Source organism: Fundulus heteroclitus, chromosome 21 (genome assembly GCF_011125445.2).
Source record: "Fundulus heteroclitus isolate FHET01 chromosome 21, MU-UCD_Fhet_4.1, whole genome shotgun sequence".
NCBI classification, from domain to species: domain Eukaryota; kingdom Metazoa; phylum Chordata; class Actinopteri; order Cyprinodontiformes; family Fundulidae; genus Fundulus; species Fundulus heteroclitus.
The window spans coordinates 15,414,260-15,435,364 of NC_046381.1; the positions used below are offsets into that span (position 1 = coordinate 15,414,260).

The 21,105-nt window shown below is 41.8% G+C and overlaps 1 protein-coding gene across 13 annotated transcripts in view; it reads left to right on the forward strand.

Annotated features, from left to right (window-relative positions):
- Positions 1-21,105, forward strand: part of atp8a2 (ATPase phospholipid transporting 8A2) — an 87,285-nt gene that overhangs the window by 60,720 nt on the left and 5,460 nt on the right. For all 13 annotated transcript variants that reach the window (XR_004927484.1, XM_036125527.1, XM_036125525.1 and 10 more), the window contains 9 exons: positions 5,082-5,265; positions 8,269-8,379; positions 10,569-10,643; positions 10,940-11,062; positions 12,786-12,864; positions 12,950-13,011; positions 14,647-14,703; positions 17,525-17,632; positions 20,839-20,927. Coding sequence is in view for 12 of the 13 variants with exons in the window: in XM_036125527.1 (XP_035981420.1) it covers positions 5,082-5,265; positions 8,269-8,379; positions 10,569-10,643; positions 10,940-11,062; positions 12,786-12,864; positions 12,950-13,011; positions 14,647-14,703; positions 17,525-17,632; positions 20,839-20,927 (888 nt within the window). In the remaining variant the exon portion in view is untranslated. The remainder of the gene's footprint in view (positions 1-5,081; positions 5,266-8,268; positions 8,380-10,568; positions 10,644-10,939; positions 11,063-12,785; positions 12,865-12,949; positions 13,012-14,646; positions 14,704-17,524; positions 17,633-20,838; positions 20,928-21,105) is intronic.

Consider the following 21,105-nt stretch of genomic DNA (forward strand, 5'->3'; position numbering starts at 1 on the left):
GGAGGCCGTTGGGTCGAGTGTGCTCGGTACGCTTGGGTTCCTGACTTCACTGCCCGTTTGTTTACAGGAGGACTTAGCTGCTGCTTATTTTCTCCTCAGTTCCACCGTGAAGAGCTTTCGGGGCTGCCTTTCATCTTCCCAGCTCCACTTTACACAATCCCGGACTCTGTTGGTTGTGTTTAGAGGGAAGCTAGAAGCAGAGATGAAGAGAGATTTGTGGTCAGAGGCCAAGAGATCCAAGCGCGTGCACGTCAGATGGGCGAAACAGGAAAAAATGGAGAGCAGAGTAAAGATCCCATCCTTCCTTAATGGCCCCAGAAGCCAGACAGCTGAGGTTTTGTTGGTCTCCTGTGGTGGAGGGGCTGAGGTGGGTTATAGGAGGTCTTGGTCTGTCGTTATTAATATGGTGAACTGGAGATTTTTGCTCATGATCCAACGAGAGGACGAAAACCACTTGAAACCGGTTATTCAGTTCATCTGAAGAATGATCCAAATTGATTCTTTATAGCTGGTGGGCTTCATTTAAGTGTTGTCTGAGGACCCGGGACCATACTTACAGTGTGCTCCTAATTTAATTTAGTAATAAAAATCATCTCATTCTGTTCCCTTGCCATGTGATGTCTCATGCAGCTGCCTGTAATCTAATTCAGTAACGTCGTTACGGCTGCACTGACAAACATGGAAGGGATTCACTGCTTTGTCTCTGGGATTCGCGCGTTCTACATTTTAACGTTTGCAGTGAAAATGCTGTCATAGCTGAACTAAAGATATAGAATCATCACCATATGCGTGATGGAGACTTGAGCAGCTGCAAGAGATGCACCAATCAAAAATTAGGGGCAGATTTCAATCTCCAGCTTGATCTGCTGCTACTAATTTCAGCCGATTCTGATTTCTCTTTAAGAAATTCAGAGTCAAAAAGCAACAGTGTCATCAGCACAGAGATAGAAAGATGCATTAGGAGCATTCTGACTGTGTTGACACTAATGCATAGCCTTGAGGGGCACCTATTGTGATATTTGGGTAACAGGAAGAAAGAGTTGATCAATCTGTTTATTGCTACAAATGCATCGATCAGAATTGTGGCAAAATTTCATTTTCGGGTGTGTTTAGCTTTGACTTGACTATTTAATTTTTCTCTTTAAGAACTATAAAATAATTTATTTAAATAAGATAAAAACAAACTTTTCTGCAGTAATTGGTCAGATGACGTAACGTTGCAAACGTAAAATGAAGATAACATTATTTGGAGTTGACATTTCTATTTTTATTATCTACTGATACTAATTAGCATAATTAGCGAGGTTAGCATTACCTTCCCTTAACTGCAAACTTGAGACTACCTAAAGAATAGAGATCCATGTCTTTATAGCTTTCCAATCTTCTTAATCTATATTTTCTAATCCAGCATTTTCCATAATCTCAAAAGAATTAAACTCCTCAGTTCCCTTTTTCGGCTCTCCTTGCATCAACTGAAGTCGTCTCTGGGTCAGTTTGCTTCCAAATGTCTTCAAGGTGTGTGTAAATTAGCATCTTGTGGCACATTGCTCATATTCGTATCTGGAAAAGTCGAGCACAAAAAAGCAAAACTGCTGGCTAGCTCTCTGTTTAGCAGCCTGGATTAAAAGCAACCATGCATCTAAAGAAAGTGTTCTCACTGGAAGCCTCTTGCAGCCTTTTTGCTTCCTCTGATTTAATTTTTAAATGCCGCAGCACTTGAGTGTTGTCATTGTAGGAATATTTTATTAATCAATTCAGTTAAGTTTTATTTATATAGCGCCACTTCACAACACACGTCATCTCAACACACTTTACAAAGTCAAATTCATTCATATCATCCAGACAGATTGGTCTAAAGAGTCTCCTATCTAAGGAAACCCAGCAGGTTGCATCAAGTCTTAACAAGCAGCATTTGCTCCTGAAAGAGCGTAGAGCCACAGTGGACAGTCTGCATTGTCGATGGCTTTGCAGCAATCCCTCATACCGACCATGCATGTAGCAACAGTGGACTCGATTATAATCACAAAAATGTAACAAATATCTGGCATAGCGCTTTAGGGTAATATCCAGTTATAGAACTGAAAGCTGCTTTTTGCACTGCAAAAACCGACCTAAAAATAGTTAAATGTTCTTAAAATTTGGGGTTTTCTCCTTGATTTGAGCAGGTAAATTATATTATTTGCCAATGGAACAAGTATTTTGACCCCTAAAATAAGATAATTAGACATCCTGCACTTGAAATAAGATGATGGAGATGATTTGTTCCTATTTTAAGTGCAAAAATCTTATTCCATTGGCAGATAGTCTTGTTTACCTGCTCAAATCAAGGACAGATACACTAATTTTAAGAAAAATTTGCTTATTTTTAGTTGCGTTTTTGCAGTGTGGCTATGGAGATTTTTCACTGACCTTTTTAAACCAGCCCTCAAAAACTTTTTAATGAACATCTGTCTCCGTTATGAAAATTGAAGACTCTTATGCAAAATACAAATATCCATAAATGAGATAAGGCGAATGAATATCTGCTTGATGCTCGACATAAGCTTCTACAATTACAAGTGCTTTACTTTCTTTATTGTTCATCTCTAATCCCAGTGTCGGTGTCATGTTTCCTCCTATGAGACATTTTTGTTTTCACTGTACATTTTTCAGATAGCACATGATGAAACTCACTTAAGAATTCGGGAGCAATTGACTGGAAAAGCTTCCTGATACAGAAAGAAAAAAAACAGTATTAAAGACAAATTCAGTGGAGGGTGCAACTGAGAATGCAAACACTGTGTGTGGGCCAGGATCTTTTTTCACGCAGACAACCTCCTCCTTGGGACACTAACGATTAAGCATGAAGATATTGCACACTTCCAGCTGAACAATTCAAATAAATGTCAACTGTATAAATTGGCTGCTCCAGCTCTGATCAACAAAGGGCTCTAGCCTCAAAAGTTAGATTTTTGTTTCTTGAAGGAAGCTGAAGAAAATTCAAACATTGGAGCTAATAGTCAATTATTGATCTTCTTATTTCTAAGAAGGCGGCCATTTCATTTTTAAATTTATTTTTTGTGTAAACTGTTTTAGCAACGCAAAATAATTCTCTTTTGCTATGAAAGTGATGTTAAAGGGGCGTAAAACACTTTGATTGCCAGGCAAAACAGACTTTTGTAGCTCAACAAAAGATGCCCTTCATTACAGTTTTTTTTTTTCAAAGAATACACGTGAAAATGCAAGATAATTCAGTAGAGATGTGAAAGCAGTCGCTGTACTCCAATAAGAAGGATTTGGAGCTGAACCACCATTTGCAAAATTAGTTGATCGGCCTTTTTCGATCGGATCGGGAAATCTTTGTCAGAACTTATGTTAAACCTTTATACCCCTTGAATGTCTTCCCCCAGAGCCCATAATTGCAAAATGTAGCAGGATTTTTCCCATACAAAAGAGCTAAATATTACCAAGTCCTTGTATACAGACCCCTTTACTCTGATTTCCTCTGATAAAATTGAATGTAACCTAAAGGTAAGTAGTCCACCTGTTTTTGGAAGGCTTTGTTGGAGAGGTTTCATGAGAAAACAGCATCATGAAGACCAAGGAACGCAGCAGACGAGTCAACCTGTGCAGAGCTTTGAAGCAGAGTTATCTTATAAAACAATGTACTAAGCTTTTAACATGTCAAAGAGCACTTTTCAAACCATCATTCAGAAATAGTGAAACACGACATAACTGTCTGACCCAGATTGATAGTTTAGTATTGATCTGGAAGAATCTGCTGATAGGATTGCTATTAGACTCCCCAAATCATTCTGTTCTGTGGATAGTGGCAAAAAAGAAATCTAATGTTGAAAGAAAGACATAAAAAGTCTCATTCGTAGATTCCCACAAGGTATGCACTGGAGCATGGTAATCCACAAATATGAGCCTAGAAGTGAACTTTTTGTCCAACATACAAAACTCCCTACATAACGCTGAATAGAGAGCAGTCAGTACCTTCACCTTAATTTTTCATTTCACCTTCCACAGCATCTGGTATCATAAAAAAATAAACTGACTTTAATGTAATAAAATATGTTTATGTATTGAAATCAAAGTCACAAAGAAAAGCATTGATATGTGGGACTATTCGGTGTTTGTAGCGTCTATCAGTAGAAACCTGTCAGTATCCGTAAGTCAAATCTTCACAGTGGCTTAGGAAATGCAGCCTGACACCTCACCATCCTCCCTCAGTGTCCTTCAGGGAAGCACCTGTAATCGAGCCTCCTGCTGTCTTCTTTTGTCAGTGAGGAGACAGAACCGGTTATAGGCCGAGTATCAGTGATACGGGTCAAGAGGGTGGAGTACCTGTGGAAGCTCCCTAAACACAGCCGCTCAGGATGCATGCAGTCCTGCGTAAATCCATGCCACCACACACCGAGTACGACTTTCACAAATCGTGTTAAAAATATACATATAATATATTTTTTCACATGAAATCAGTGGATTGCGCTGACCAACAACGCTTCCTGAGAAACGTAAAGCGCAAAAATAGTCCTTAGGATCTAACGGGACCCGTATCTGAGTCAAAAGGTCAGATAGCAGTTCCTTTACAAATGGTGTAGATTACTGTGATGTTGCATGAATTCATCATCCGAACGCTCCATCGTTGATGCAATCGTGCACGTTGTAAATACTGTGCAATGATTTTAAGCCTTCAAGTCAGAGAATGGAGCGATCTGCATGGATGTCCGTCCAGATATTCTGAAGTGAAGCAGAAAAGTGAAATGTGCAAATACTTCAGAAAATACGCTAGTTTGGAAGTCTATTAGTTTTTGTTTGAATGTTTCTAAATCGTTTACCTGATGGAAGTGGGGCAAACAGGCGAGCAGAGAAGTGAGCCGTGGTTTAAAGCTGCTGTTGACTGTGAGGTTTCCGGCCTCCTCTCGGTTTTCCCATTTTCAGCTGGCTTTGTTTTCGCTAATGACTGTTTCACTTTATGCCTTTTTTTTTTTTTTTTACAATATATTTACCTTCCTATGTCCTTCCTGCCTGTAATTTCTTGCCCAGTTGAGGCAGCTGCATCCATTTAATATTAAATCTCCCTCTGTTCACTGCAGAGTGTCTCCCCTGCAGAAGTCAGAGATTGTGGACATGGTGAAAAAGCACGTGAAAGCCATCACTCTGGCAATAGGCGACGGCGCCAACGACGTGGGCATGATTCAGACGGCTCACGTTGGAGTGGGGATCAGCGGCAACGAGGGCATGCAGGCTACCAACTCCTCTGACTACTCCATTGCACAGGTGGGAGCCGACTCAGACGGGTAGAAGTGTTCTTAAATGCTCTAATAAACACTCAATATCTAAAAAAAAAGGAGGTAAAAAGATGTCTGCAACAAGTTATTTTTCATCTTAAGTAACATTAACATTTGTGATTTCCACAAATGTTTTTTAGATGAATGTAGTATTTAAATTTTTATTACTTGGATGGTTTTTGTCCATCCAAGTAATAAAGTATTTGCAGGAAGATGCAAGTATAAAAAAGCAATACCTTGTATGGACATAACGGGAGGGACAACTGCAGGGATTATTCTTTTTATCTGGGTGAGGATTTTGTTAGCATTTAATCGAAGTTTAGGATGGAAAAAGTGTAAATGAATTTCCAATGAAACCTCTAGACGAACGGACAAGAAGGGCAAATTGGATTGCAATAAGACAATAAGCAACCGTCATCAGCATAGAGATGGATGGAGAGGAGCTTCAGTAATGGTCTACTTTATAATGCTAATTTGTTAAAACATCTTTGACCAGAACACAGACCCTTGAGGCACACCTATGATAAAACAAGAAATGGCTTTATGGTCCAACAACGGGGAAATTCGGGTGTGACAGTGGCTAAAACACACAGCGTTACACACTAGGTCAGTAATGAGAAAACCAGCCAATCTAAATTTAAGTACTAAAGCAACAGAGAATGAAAGGAAAATAAACTATTGCACAATTAATAATATGGCATATTCAGATAAAAAGGAAGTATTCAAGTTAGACAGAGGGAATGCAGCAGCCGATTTTCACAACAATGTGAGGAGAGGCAGCGTAAAGCTATGAAGAGTAGTCATTGTATTCGCTGTTTAACTCTTTACCGTCTTATATTACTGATGAGACATGTTGGCGCATCTAGCATGACAAAAATCGGCTCTGCAAGTATTCATTAGAGAACATAGACCCTTACCTTGGCTCTGAGATTTCCAAAAGGATGCCAACATTACCAAATCTATAACGTTATAAGGGTAAAGAGAGGTTGAAAGCTCAAATTAATAAAATAAAGAAATTTTCTCCACTCTAAGTCTTCCTCTTATCCACCCAAAGCCCCTCGCTCGCTCACAACTTGAGCCAACAGCAGTAACATGTCAATGTTTTGAATAAAAACAAAAGATTCAGTTTTCTTTTCAGTAGTTTTCTTTTAACTTTATTGTGAAACAAATCACTCCCCTACAGGTTGAAACAATTTTCCACATGGAAGATTGTTTCAACCTGCATGCTGGGGTGGAAACTGCTACAAAGAAATGCTATTTCCTATAACTAAGGTGATGGTTGGGCGAAAAACAATCATAAGTATTCAATTAGCTAGTCATTAAACAACAATTTCAAGCATGCCTTTAGCTAGTTTGGAAATAGTTTAATATATTTACTTGTATCGTTATCACCTTTTTGTAAGAGGAGAACAAAAGTTGCGGACCCTGCTGAAATGTCTTCACTTACAGAGTTCTGGCTGCTCGCTCTTCATCTAATTCCACTCTTTAACATCACCTCAGGGGAGGGAATGAAAGGACATTTCACTTACAAAGATCAGCGACGTATCATGTTATCCGTCTGAAAACATGGCTCTCAACGGACCTTTACAACCTAAACTATGCCAATGCTACAGCAGTCACAACACAAGAACATACAGGTGTAAAGATTTCACACGTCTTAAACCTGATCGTCTTTAACTGAGGAGACACGTCTCATGTTGCTGTGAAAAGTACGGTTAGAAAATAATGAATGCATGTGTCAAACGGGACGACTCACAAAGCATTTTTTTTCCTTAACATTTCATTTGATCTCAACATCAACAACACTATTTGTATCATACTAAAGCGTCCACAAATATGACGACCACAAACTAAAGTGGGTCTTATTCACTTTTTATGTAACAGACAATTACAAACTATTACATTGTTGTGTTTATACTGAAATAAGATTATTCAGCTGTGGACTCTATTTAGTAATCAGGTTCCTCTGAAGGCATTTTAACGCCCTGGATTTAATTTAGAATCCTTGCCATACATTTCTGATTTTACTTGTAAAAACCGTGTGTCCTTTTTTTTCCTCTTTACAATACGGCGCCACCTTGTGTGGCTCTATCGCATAAAACGCACTGATGTTTTTAGTTAGCTAAATGTGGAGATGTTTAAGGGGTATCAATACTTTTAAAGGCACTCTACATTTTACAACAAATACAGTCCTGGTAAGATCACACACAGACCACCACAACATTATCACAACATTTTGTTACACAGCAGCCATTTTGGATTTTGAGGTCAGGGTTGGTGGGGATCCTCCGACTTTTCCAGTCAGAATTTAAGGTTCTAAAATTTCGCCATCCAAAGATAAACTAAGCGTAGCATTGGTGACGCCCAAATAGGGGGCATTTGGTTTTTCAGAAACAAATGTTTGGTTTTAATGTCTTCACTAAGCAAAGAAATACACTCATGATCTCACTGTGTTTTTTACACAAACAGTAGAGGCCTGCAAGATTGATGCCATGAGATGGTGCGTTAATGATTGTCACAATGACGGTTCGGCTTGTTTACAACTAAACAAACACAGACTGTAAATTATCAGTTTGGTTTTGGTTACAAACCCAGATTCCAGAAATCGTTCATCCAGCAACTGGAAAAAGTCTCAATTTATTATTTCCTCCTCAGCAACAGGGTTTTATTCAAAATGGTCCTTTTGCTGTGTTGCTTGTAGTTTCTAAATGTCTTTCTAAAACGTTCTGCTCCTTTAAATAAGAATCAGAAATGATGCTGCCGGCATAGAGAACGTGAATGCAGCTCTAATAGTTATAGCGGTCCAAGTGGTTCTTCACAATGCATATATTGTTAAATATGTATTCTGAAGCCGTATCAAAGCAGCTGTTGTCCTCCTTCAGGCTTGCTTTCCTGAAGCTTTTCCTTTTCCTTTCAGCTTTTCCCTTCTAACCTTTTCTTTTTTAACTCCTAAGATGTGAAACATTTCCGTCTCTGGCTTGCCTCTTCTCAGTTCGCCTACCTGGAGAAGCTGCTGTTGGTCCACGGGGCGTGGAGCTACAACCGCGTCACCAAGTGCATCCTCTACTGCTTCTACAAGAACGTGGTCCTCTACATTATAGAGGTAGGAGCCCACACACCCACACGGTCACATTAACAGAGACATTTGGCAGCTGTTTGTTGACACGGCTGACAGTGACTGACGAGGTGCCCTTCTGGTGTCTGCTTTCTGTCTCCTTCCCAAGCACACACACACACGTGCATATATATATATATATATATATATATATATATATATATATATATAGCTGCTGTGTCTGCACTTACTTGAATTACGTATGTTTTACATACTTATCTTCTAGGATCCGGACAGTGCATGCACAGGGAAACACTAGGTGTCGTTTCTTTTTGTTCTTTTTTTTATTAGGGTTTTTTTTCACAGGTAGTAGTAGTCGTGCTTTGGGAAAATGTCTAAAAGATGGTTGTGTGGTGGTTGTTTGACACCTAGAGCTGGATTGTCCTTATTGGATAAAGGGGTCTGCCGCAGCCTCGGCCCACCTGTTGTGGCGCGTGGTTGTTGTGGGAGGCGTGGGCTGTCGCCTGAGGCCCTGCTCCGACCACGACTCTTTATCTGTATATGCACGTTTTCTGTGATGGTCGCACGTTATCGGGTTCCAGCAAAGGATCCCGGGCCAGAAGTGGCAGGCAATTTTTGTCCACTTGGAGGAGACGCAGCAAGTGGGTATGCCCCAGTAACACCACAGCTCCCAGAAAAGCCCCCAACAATGTCGTCTAGCTGACCTGCGGTGAGCTTGTGGCCTCAGGAGGGTCCGTCCTATAGGCCAGACTCACATTGTACTAGCCTCACAGTGCCATGCAAAAGTTTACATACCCTCATCATGATTATCATATTAATTCTGGGCATTCAAATGATTTATTTTCATACAGGCCTAGCTATAAACATTCACCTCCAGAAACATTTTGGGTTAATCTCCAGCTACATTGTTTTAGGAGACTTCTTGACCACTCTTCTTATCAGAGTCAGTAAAGGTAGATTAAATGTATCGATTTCTTAGAACGGAGCCAGGTTTTAAACGTAGTCCATAAGCTTCCAACAGAGATCCGATCAGGGCCATCAATGTTAGCCTGCTTTGTCCACAGCAATCCCAGTTTAGACGTGCGCTGGGATCATTTTCCAGTTGGACCATCGGTCAATGTCCAGCATTCAGCCTTGAGACCAAAACTGTCAGCCTTAGACTGAAAGGAAATTCTTGGCAATGTTCAGGAACCACCCAGGCTTGAGCCTCTCATGAACTGGAAGATGCAGGAACACCTTTCACCGTCTCCTTGGGTTTTAGGATGGTTCAAGAAAGAAGCGCCAAGTGTCACATTGAAGCTCGTCTGAAATTTGCAGCTGTTTTAGTTTTTCTGCTCATTGATTGACCTATTTTGTCCCCTCTGTGACGGTGAGGAGTAAAGATAAGGCTTTGAAACTTAACACCGCCATGCCAGCTGTTAAGCATGGTGGGTGCAGCGTGATGCTGAATGGATGGAGTAATAAAGAGGACAGAGGACTACCCCCCAATTTCTTCAATTTCACCTTAACTCTATTTATTTAATGCCAACTTACAACACACGTCAACTCAAGGCAACTTGCAAAGGTGATTCTGTAAAACAATACTCACAGACTTGTTGAAAAGTTTCCTATTTAAGGGAAAATCCAGCAGATTCCCTCAACAGCCAGTTGAAGCTTAGACCCAGTTGGAGGTTTAAACAGCACAGCGATCTCGAAGAAACAGAATCTGGATTAAAAAAAAAGGGCAGAAGGAAAACGGCCCCGACGCCAACGCTACTTAAGAATTGCGGACTATGCTCAAAAGTTGAATCCTTGCATAGGAAACCAGCCTCCTTTAAAGGATCTCTTCCAGTTCTGCCAGGTAGATCCTGGTCAAGTAGCCAAGTGTGGGGCTGAGGTGCAACTCAGATTTATAAAACAAAATCAGAGTGGATGCATTTATTGGATGTTGGCTTGTAGAAAAAAAAATGCTCTGTGCAGTAATTGCTGTGAAGTGACACCTTGCATTATGAGCGTATCCTGAAAAAAGACCGGCTCCCATGCATCTTTACAGGCCCACAGGTATTTTGAGTCGCACACAAGTCTGGAACTGCATATCCTGCAAAGCAGTTATTTCAGGTGGTTTCTGATAAAATATACACATTCATCCACGTTTTTTGCATCGTTTCCACCACCGTCGCCTTTTACCTTCAGCTGTTGCCCCTCTCATCACCCTCTCCCCTCTCTCCGTGTCCCAGCTCTGGTTCGCCTTCGTGAACGGCTTCTCCGGTCAGATCCTGTTCGAGCGCTGGTGTATAGGCCTCTACAACGTGGTGAGTGGTTCCCCTCGCCCACCTCTCACACTTTCACCCGGCAGCCTCCCCTTGCTCTCCCCCGCCTATCGCTCTATGGATCTCAAGCACTCTGTCTTCTTATCGCCGCTCACGTCTTCGTGCCGGAGACGTCTCGATGAGAGCGCGCTTGTGTGTACGTGGCGTCTGGCTGCGGATGCCTCGGGGGGGGGGGGGGCTCCTCTGCGTTTTTTAAACATTATGAAATTCCTTTTTAGCGCCGGCCATCTGATAAGAATGACCGCTCAGCGAAGCATATGTGTGTGCGCTCTGTGCAGATATTCACGGCGCTGCCCCCGTTCACGTTGGGGATCTTCGACCGGCCCTGCAGCCAGCAGAACATGCTCCGCTTCCCGCAGCTCTACAGGATAACCCAGAATGCCGAGGGCTTCAACACCAAGGTACGTCTGTTGGAGACGTGTCCGCTCCCCGCCGCTCTCCCTGGTCGGCGTTCGGCTTGTTGGGGATGTTTGTGATCTGATGAGTGATGCCGGCTGGATCTGAGCGAGTAAACGAAGCCTTAATGAAATTCACAGCTGAGGAATAAGAAACTCTTTCATTTTAGCCTGCCGTGTGTGCGTGCGGCGCTGATACGTGTGTGTGTGCCGCACAGGAAAGGGCTCATGGTGGCACAAAGGGAATATTGTGCATTACTGTTAAGAAATAGCTTTTTTCTGTATGGGGCATCCGTATTTACTGGCTTCTCTTGTACAAATGTGCGAAAATATTTCAAATTAATTCCTCTCTTATTTGCATAATCTTATTCTAAGAAGTGCATTTATTCAGTGTGGAAAAGCAAACAGGAGCACTGGTGAACTCCTATAAAATGAACCTAACTGAAGCATTTATTGTACTTTTTGGAGGTAATTTGTGATTTCCTGTTTCCCCGGGGTATAAATGGCAGCCAACACAGACCCACGTTCTCCTGGGTTCTCTAACAAAATGGGAAAGACAAGAGAGCTTTAGACAGGAAATTAGGGCTGCACGATATATATGGCAAAGTTATTGTTATCACAATATCACCGGGCAATATGCATACCGCGAAAATCTAATAAGTGTTGGCTAATAATTTAATCTTTCAGCTTCTCTGTAACACATTTGTTTGAGGCAGCATGCATACAAAGTTTTAGAGGGGAAAGAAGCGGTAAGGAGGCAAAGTCATTAAAAGCAGAGGTCGACCTAAACCTTTTCAGTTGAACCTTGTTGTTGAGGTTTAAATAATTTATTTTATTTATTTATCCAGTAGCTGCATAGAAAAAACTCATTATCTGGACTCCAGCTTTGCTTTGACCTCAAAGCTGAAAGACAGTAGCACTTTTTAATACTTTATTTTTTCAAAGTCATATTATTCACCATTATAATCACATCTTTCAGGTTTTCCTAAAATTGTGCAGCCCTACCGGAAACGGCTGCAAGAAATCTGCCTCAGGTGTAAACTTGCCCCTAGCAGTCATGGCAGTAATCTGATTTAAAACTGGGTCTGTGACGGCGCAGCCTGGACGATGAGGCGAGATTATTTACACGCACGGTGAGGAGTACGGGAAGGGACGAGGGCTGCAGATATCAAATGTTTCAACTTTATTTTTCTAATCCCTCCATGAACTGAATAATCAGACGTGGACGTCCTGAATCCCAGACTTTGTTTTCTTGAAGCCTCCACAATGGATCTATAATAACTGTTCACACACACGTGCTTGTCTCAACCCACATTTTACACTCAGGATTTAATTATTGATGTAAAGGAAACTTGCTTCGGGACGTTTTCTTTCCATTAAAAAAAAAAAGCTAAATGACCCTCATGTTGTAAATTTCTCTCATGACAACAGATTAGTTGTCAGGATGTTTGCGCCGAGCCCCACAAAAGTATTCATGAACCTAAGACCGTCACATATTTTCTCACGTTACAAACAAAAACTTCAATCTACTTATGATTGCTTTTTTTTTTTTCTTTGCATCACTTTGCTCTAAAACCCCCCAAATAAAAATGTCAAGCATTCATTGTTGGAGACCTGCAGGAACTTTTGAATGAAATCTGAACTTATTTCAGGGCTTTTTTTAAACAACTGTGGATTTAGTTTTCCTACCATGTCTGTTTTTTATTCTCTCTCTCTCACTTTCTTCCAGGTGTTTTGGGGACACTGTATCAATGCACTGATCCATTCGATCATCCTCTTCTGGTTTCCGCTCAAAATGTTAGAGCACGGTGAGCAAATCGGACACGTTTTCAATGACGCATAATCAGCTCTGCCTTGTGTTTCTTTACGGAGCTTCCAGCTTGTTCTCCGCAGATTCCCCGTTCAGTAACGGCCAGGGAAACGACTACCTGTTTGCAGGAAACATGGTCTACACGGTAAGCTGCTCACTCGTACTCTCTGTGCTGCAGACTCGTGTGCAAACTCTTCCTCATCCAGCCGCTGCGTCTCAACCCCATGTCCGTGCACGGTGCCGGTCAGACGTTCACATTTACTCAGCATAGACATGAATATCATATTGGCATCATAGTTTTCAAAGATGCATTTGAACTCTGGGTTTTTTTTCAAAGGTGGAATGAGAGCACAACAAACCTTTAAAATTAAGAACTGGGAGCGTAAGATTGAATTCTTCTTGTTTTTTTGTTTGTTTTTTTGACCAAAATTACTCACACGGGATCAAACTAAGTCATCTATAATTTGAATCGACATCCGTGGGCAAATTGCAGACGCCGCTGCAACAGCAGGCAGCTAGCATAATTGTGGAAGGATGTTTGGCCACTCCTCTGTTTGGAGTTGGTTACTTTCTTGCCAGCGACTCGGCTTTTAAACACATTTTCTATTAGTTTGAAGTCTGGATCAGTCAACTAGCTTGTCGTTGGCTTGCTTTCATACGCCGTCTCCATCCTTCCTTTCCTTGTGTCCTTATTTCCTCATGTCCTTCCATCTTTCCTTTCCTTTGTCCTTCCTTTCTCATATGCTTCCTTCATTCCTTTTTACCTCTTTCATACCCCGTCTGCATACTTCCTTTTGTTTCCTTTGTCTTTCTTTTCCTTTTTTCTACCTCTCTGTCATACCCCATGTCCATCCTTCCATTCCTTCCTTGTGTCCTTCCTTCCTCATGTCTTTCTTCTTTCGTTTTTTCCTTTGTGTCTTTCCGGTCTTTCATACCCCATCTCCATCCTTCCTTTTTTTCCTTATACCTTTCCTTTTTTCCTTCCCCTTGTTCTTCCGAGCTTCCTTCTTTCTTTTCCTCTGTTTCATACCCCACGTCCATCCTCTTTTCTTCCTTGTCCTTCCATCCTTCCTTTCCTTGTGTCCATCCTTTCTCATATCCTTCCTTCATTCCTTCTTTCCTTTGTCCTTTTCTGTTGTACCTCTTTCATAGCCCGTCTCGTTTCATCCTTCTCTTTCCTTTGTCTTTCTTTCCCTTTTTTCTACCTCTCTGTCATACCCCATGTCCATCCTTACATTCCTTCCTTGTGTCCTTCCTTCCTCATGTCTTTCTTATTTCCTTTTTTCCTTTGTGTCTTTCCTGTCTTTCATACCCCACCTTCATCCTTCCTTTTTTCCTTCCCCTTGTTCTTCCGAGCTTCCTTCTTTCTTTTCCTCTCTTTCATACCCCATGTCCACTTTTCCTTCATTTTGTGCTTCTGTTCCGTCCTTTCTTTGTCCTTACTTCATTTTAATCCTCTGTCATAAATTAATTTCTAACTTTAGTGTTTTAGTTTTTTTTTTAAAGAATGTTTTGGGCTGAACTCTGGAAAGTGGAGTCTGGAGAAGTCTGGCGTTTTTACATGCGGGCTGTGTAGGACCCCTGTCTGTTGTGTGTTTGTGTAGAGGGGCTGGTGGGGGTCTGAGGTATTTTAACAGACATTGCTGAGTTTACTGTACAGCATTAATGTTTATTGTCTCCACAGTCGCCGGGGCACTAATACGGTCTCCTGTTTTTTTTTCCCCCCTCTGTTTTTGTTTGTGTGTCCGTCCACCTCGGGCGTTCGTGTGTCCCTGTGCAGTATGTGGTCGTTACAGTTTGTCTAAAAGCTGGAATGGAGACCACCGCTTGGACCAAGGTAGGAGCATTAGCACTCTTTAATAAACCAGACAACATTTGACACGTTTGCTCATAAACGAAAAGGAGATTGTTGCTTTCTAGCGTCAGGGAAAAACTTGTGCCGAAGTTCTTTAGGGTTCCTTCCTCCAGACAGTTTTCCTCCTTCCACTAAATGTGTGATTGGATTTTTTTTGCCCCCCTCGCCAATATTTTATGCGTACAAAAACACAGTGTCTGAAAAACATCCAAACCGTGATAGATTAACACCGGAGTCTGGAGGCCTTGCTGTGAAGCAGCTGGGACGGCGACTAAATATGCTCTGAGAGATTCATCTTACGAGGAACAAAGGGAGATGATGGCTGCTCAGACGGCCAAGCAGAAAAACAGACCAGGAGAGGAAAAGATTCCCATCCGTCAGACTGATATTAAAGGCAGAAAGACCGGAGGGAAACGGATTGAATTTGCCACAGCTCACCGAGAGCGCAGATGTCATCTTGTCTGTTCAGGAAAAAAAAAATTATTAGACTCCCGCTCCTGTTTTGGGGTATTATAAACTGTTTTAGACGACTGCTCATGATTAATAGGGTTGTTTATTGTTTCTCAGCTAAAAGGTTATTTGTACTGTGCCATTATTCATCTCTAGAGAAAGTGTTTGACGGATTTTTAAGTTTTCCAAGCTTCATAAGAAATTACGAGAAAGACGTGCATACCCGTTAAAATTTGGTCGGCAAACTGATTTTCAGTCCTTTTAAAGGACTAAACCGATAAACTTTTATTTCTAACCCGCTGATATCCTCCTGGACTCATGCTCATTTAATGTTATTCTTTTTTCCCCTATTTTTCATAATGGGTTAAACAATTTAAATGAAATGTCTGATAAAAGTTTGAAGCTCAGTTCTATCGTTACTCACAGAGTAAAGCGGAATACGATCATAATCCTCCTCCTTCATAACCAATTCACCATAGTCAACGGCCGACTCCACTGGCACTTAAATAGACCCTCAAATGACGCCGTTATGCTTTGTGTCACCTGGTTAATTTGTTAGAAACCAGTAGATGAAAACATGTCTGATTTGCATTTTCTTATTTTTGCGATATTTTCAAAGTTTGCCCCAGTTGGATAGCTAGTTGCAGGACACCGGCCCTTAACACTGCAAAAACAGAACTAAAAATAAGTAAAATGTTCTTAAAATTTGTGTATTTTTCCTTGATTTCAGCAGGTAAATAAGATGATCTGCCAATAGAATAAGATTTTTACACTTAAAATAGGAACAATTCATCTCAATCATCTTATTTCAAGTGCAGGATGTCTAATTATCTTATTTTAGGGGTCAAAATACTCATTCCATTGGCAGATAATCTTATTTACCTGCTCAAATATAGGACAAAAACACTAATTTTAGGAACATTTTACTTATTTTTAGATCCGTTTTTGCAGTGTTTGAGGACTGGTGTTCTAGTTCCCTGCCTTAACTGTTGAAATCTGATGATTAACCCAACATTTCCAATCGCAGGTTGTTATAAAGCAGACCGAGGCTGAATGCTTAAAAGGATAAAACAGGGGAACCTAGCAGTAATTTGCTCAGCCTTCCTGTTAGCTGCTGAAAAGCTCCCCGTCTCTCACTGCAAAAAGGGAACTAAAAGTGAGTAAAACCTTCTTGAAATCAGTGTATTTTTCCTTGATTTTAAGCAGCTAAATAAGACTAATTGCCAATCAAATAAGATTTTTGCACTTAAAATAGGAACAATTCGTTGCCATCATCTTATTTCAAGTGCAGGATATCTAATCACCTTATTTTAGGGGTAACAATACTAATACCATTGGCAAATAATCTTATTTAGCTGCTTAAATCACGGGGAAATATGCTAATTTCAAAAAGATTTGACTTACTTTTAGTTGCCTTTTTGCAGTGTTCACAGGCTGAGTGACCACCATAGCTGCACTGCAAAAAGGGAACTAAAAGTAAGTCAAATTTTCTAGAAATTAGTCTATTTTTCATTGATTTGAGCAGGTAAATAAGACTATTTGCCAATGGGATTAGTAGTTCTACCCCTAAAATAAGATAATTAGATATTCTACACTTGAAAAATGATGATGGAGATGAATTGTTCCTACTTTAAGTGCAAAAATCTTATTCCATTGGCAAATAATCTTATTTACCTGCTCAAATCAAGGAAAAATGCACTAATTTCAAGAAAAATGTACTTAACTTTAGTTCCCTTTTTGCAGTGTGTGTCCTGGGCCTTTTGTGGAAAATACGGTAGCTTCTTACTTCTCTGTGCCTCCGTTGGCTTAATTGTCAAACACTTGACTGATGCAGAAAACGGGTGACAGCATGACCTGGTGGCGCTTATGTTTCCGTCATGGCCGGTCACACCAGCTTGAAAGTCAGACGATTTTCTCGCCGCGTCTCTCCAGCATGTGATTTAGCTCGCGCTGTCAGCTTCCGGCGTTCAGCCCCCCCCCCCCCCGGCAAAAGTGTAACGGCGGGTAAAGTTAGGGGAAAACAGGGGCTCAAGCTGTGCCGGTGACATTATTTGGTTAGTTCCCGCTGCCGGAGTGACAGAGACCGGCAGGACGGGAGGCTGGGCGCTGACACCTCTGTCCGTTCAGCTGTCCACACAGCAGTCTGGGAGTAATGAAGTGAGGTCCCCCTGGAATTCACACAGTGTCCCCTTACAGCACATCACAGAGACGGATGAAGACAGGGGAAGGAGGGGGGTTGGCTATATTCAGAGGCGTGTGGGAGCTATTTGACCTCGTCTTGTCTCCTTCTCTGCCCCTCTAATCTCCCTTTTTTTGTTCTGGTTCTCCCTCGTCGACCTGTTCTGTGTTGCAGTTCTCCCACCTCGCCGTATGGGGAAGCATGGCGCTCTGGATGGTCTTCTTCGGCGTGTACTCCGTCTTCTGGCCCGCCATCCCGATTGCCCCCGACATGCTGGGCCAGGTAATTTTCTCCCCCCTTCAATAAAGCAGCTGATTTTGGGCCGCTGCAGCCCCTCCCTGTCAATGTTTAGCCCCACCTGCCCCGCCTTTCTCCATGGCGTCCAGGAGGCTCACCTCCTGGGTGTTCTGCGTCTGCACTGCTGGAGCCCCCTCGGGAGGGAGGTGCACACCCCCGGCCGGCCCCCTCAGCGGGCTCCCAGCACCTGCTGCGTGTCACCCGAACTCCTGTCTTTTATTGCTCTCTCTGGAGGTGTTGACTCAGGCGGGTGGGCTGCCAGCGACGGTGATGAGGGTCCGGCGAGGGAGTCTTTGTGGAACCCCTTAATTGGGAGGCTGGTTGGAGAGTTTTTGGGGATAAAGACCCGGGTGGGACGCGGAGCCCCCACTGAGTGGCCGTAGAGCTGGAACAGGACCGTCTCAACTCGCTCCAGCCCATTAATTCAATTTGTGTCAGAAATCAGGAATGCGGTCAAATATCCCTGCAGCTGCTCAGTCTGACTGGGGAATAGTCGGAGACACTCAGCCATCATACCCGCTCTCATCCCCCTCCTAACTACTCCCTTACCTCTCTTATTTCCCCTCCTCCTGCTATCTATACGTCCATTTGTCCGTGGGGGAGGGGGGCTGAGGATGAAAAAGAGCAGGGTTGTGCTTAGAATAACTGGGCACAACTCAGTCCCACACCCCCGTTTTGTGTCCTTCCTTCATCCCATTTGTTCCTTTTTCTACCTTCCTTGGTGCCTTTCTCCCTTAGACGAGTCCTTTATTCCATTCTACCGTCCTTGATCATTCTTTTCTTTCCTCTCTTATCATTCTCTACTTTCCTCCTCCCCCCCCCCACTGCCATAAATTCAAATTAAACTTTACACTGCAAAAAAAAAACAGAACTAGAAATAAGTAAAACGTTCTTAAAATGAGTGTATTTGTCCTTGATTTGAGCAGGTAAATAAGACTACAAAATAAGATTTTTGCACTTGAAATAAAATGATGGAGATGAATTGTTCTTATTTTAAGTGCAGGATGTCTAATTATCTTATTTTAGGGGTAAAAATACTTGTTCCATTGGCAGATAATCTTATTTACCTGCCCAAATCAAGGATAAAAACACTAACTTTAAGAACATTTTACTTATTTTTAGACCCGTTTTTGCTGTGTAGCGCTTCCTATTTGAAAACTGACCTGAAGGCAAAGCAAGGCAAGGCAAGGCAAACGTATTTATATAGCAAAATTCAGTACAGAGACAATACAAAGTGCTTTACATGATTAAAATATAGGAAAATAAAACAGAATAAAAGCAAGTAGGAAGGACTGACAAGTCTGCAAAGGTGAATCTGGTATTTTTCCTTGAAGAATAAACCCTGATTCCCCCCCTTCCACCCCACCGGGACTCCAGCTGTGCTCGTATCTGTGCAGAAGAACCCATCGAAGCAGTGCAAGTCCCCGCACACGGTTTGAGGTGACAATTGGGTTAAACGTTGCTAGCTGCAGGTAAAGACTTTTGTAAAGTCGTGCGAGGAGGAGGAGGCCAGAGCTTAGCAGCAGCAGGTGAGGACAAGCAGCAGAGACAACAGTCACCGACGACGGATGAGGGTTGCGAAAGAGAAAGATTGAAGGGGATCGCAGGAGAAAGATGTGTGGGTGTACGAAACAGAAAGAGACACGCAGACTGACAAAGCGAGACAGCGGCTGGACGCATGATTAATCTCGGGAGACGGCCCGAGAACAGGGTCAAGGGTCGACGAGTCGTGTTGCAGCTGGAACTGCGCACACAGGTAGGGGGGGGGGGGGTGTGCTCTTTTTTCCTTTCAGAGCAAGCAGAGCGGTCTCCGTAAATCCAACCAGGGCTGCAGAGACGAGTTGTGAGAAAGTTGCACAATCTGTTGGGTTAAGATGTGAATAAGTCTCACTGTCCAAAGCACTTTGACACTCTGTGGCTTTGCTACATACAGTCTGTTGGAAAAGTTTTGATATTTTTCACCTTTTGTCTTTTTACCACCATCAACCTTAATGCATCTTATTGGGACGTTATGTTGTAGACCAGGGGTGTCAAACATACGGCCCGTGGGTCGGTTCCGGCCCGCCGAACAATTTAGTCCGGCCCGTTGGCTAAATGCATTATCATTATTCAAAAAAAAAATATATATATTTTTTTTTTTTCTTTTTTATCCAGTTTCCTGTCTGGTAATGTGGCAATAAGAATTAACTTGTCTTAATGCCAAAAAGAGCTCATCAGATTTGACTTTCACAAGTGGAGCAGTACTGCTTTTGCCATAGTGCTCCGCTTGATTTATGAATGTGAATAGTTTTATTATGATTCATGCGGGGAATATCTCAAATGATATGGACACTACAATGGGAAAGTAGGAGAGGAAAGGAAGAACAATAAGATCAAAACAAAAGGTGAAAGAAAGAGGAGATAAAAGGAAGAGAATGATAAAATAATTATTTAAAAAAACATGTACTGTACTTAGATTAATTGAACATCTGCAGTTCCTATATTGTCCACAAGGGGCACTGTGTTTTAATCAGCAGATGGTAGCACTGAGCTTCAGATGTGGAAAATTGATTTTAAATAATTTCTTAATTTTTATCCGTTTGATGTATTTTGTCATGCAGGACATGTTTTTAAGTTCCAAAAAATGTGAATAAATGTTTTTCAACATTGTACAATCACTGTGATCAGTTCTTATGCATAATGCACAAGTAAATGTTTAACTGAGTAAAAGTATTGTTGAAATTGCACATACTTTTCTTAAAAACACTGAGGTTATTCATAATATATTGTGTAAAAGTGAAATTCATTTAAATATAAAAATCAACAAAAGTCCACTTTTATTAGTTCTATTTTTATTAGTTCTATTTAATCTTGCAATGAGTTTACACCCCTGTTGTAGACCGACACAAAAAAAAAAGCACATAATCGTGGAAGAAGTAGAAAAGAAGGTGCAGGATTACAGATGTTTTTACGTATAATTTGGAACGCTAAGAAAAATCTTTCTTCCACGGCTCAGTTTTGCTCGCTGCGTTGGTGACATGAAATCCTCGGTCTGCTGTTGCTAAGTGGAGAAAAGGTTAAGGGGCTGAGAGGGCTCTGCAAGGCGCTGTATGTTGGGTTTCATCGGCCCGGTGCTGAGAAAAATGAGTTAATCCTTTCTTTAAATCAAAACATAAGTGGAACCAAATGTAGCCCGTATGTCGTCATTGCAGGCCGGTAAAGTGATGCAGTGCTGGTACTTCTGGCTGGGCCTGGTCCTGGTACCCACGGCGTGTTTACTCAAAGATTTCGCCTGGGCAGCGTAAGTAGAGCACATTTAATCTAAATAAATTAGACCATCTACACACAGACTGTATAAGTTAAGCGAGCCGTTTACACGAGCCCTGCCGAGCCCGCGTCAACACAGACACTCTGCGTATCATGAGCTGCGCGTGTCTGCAGGGCGACGGCGGCTCAGCCTTTCCTTCACGCCTGTGATG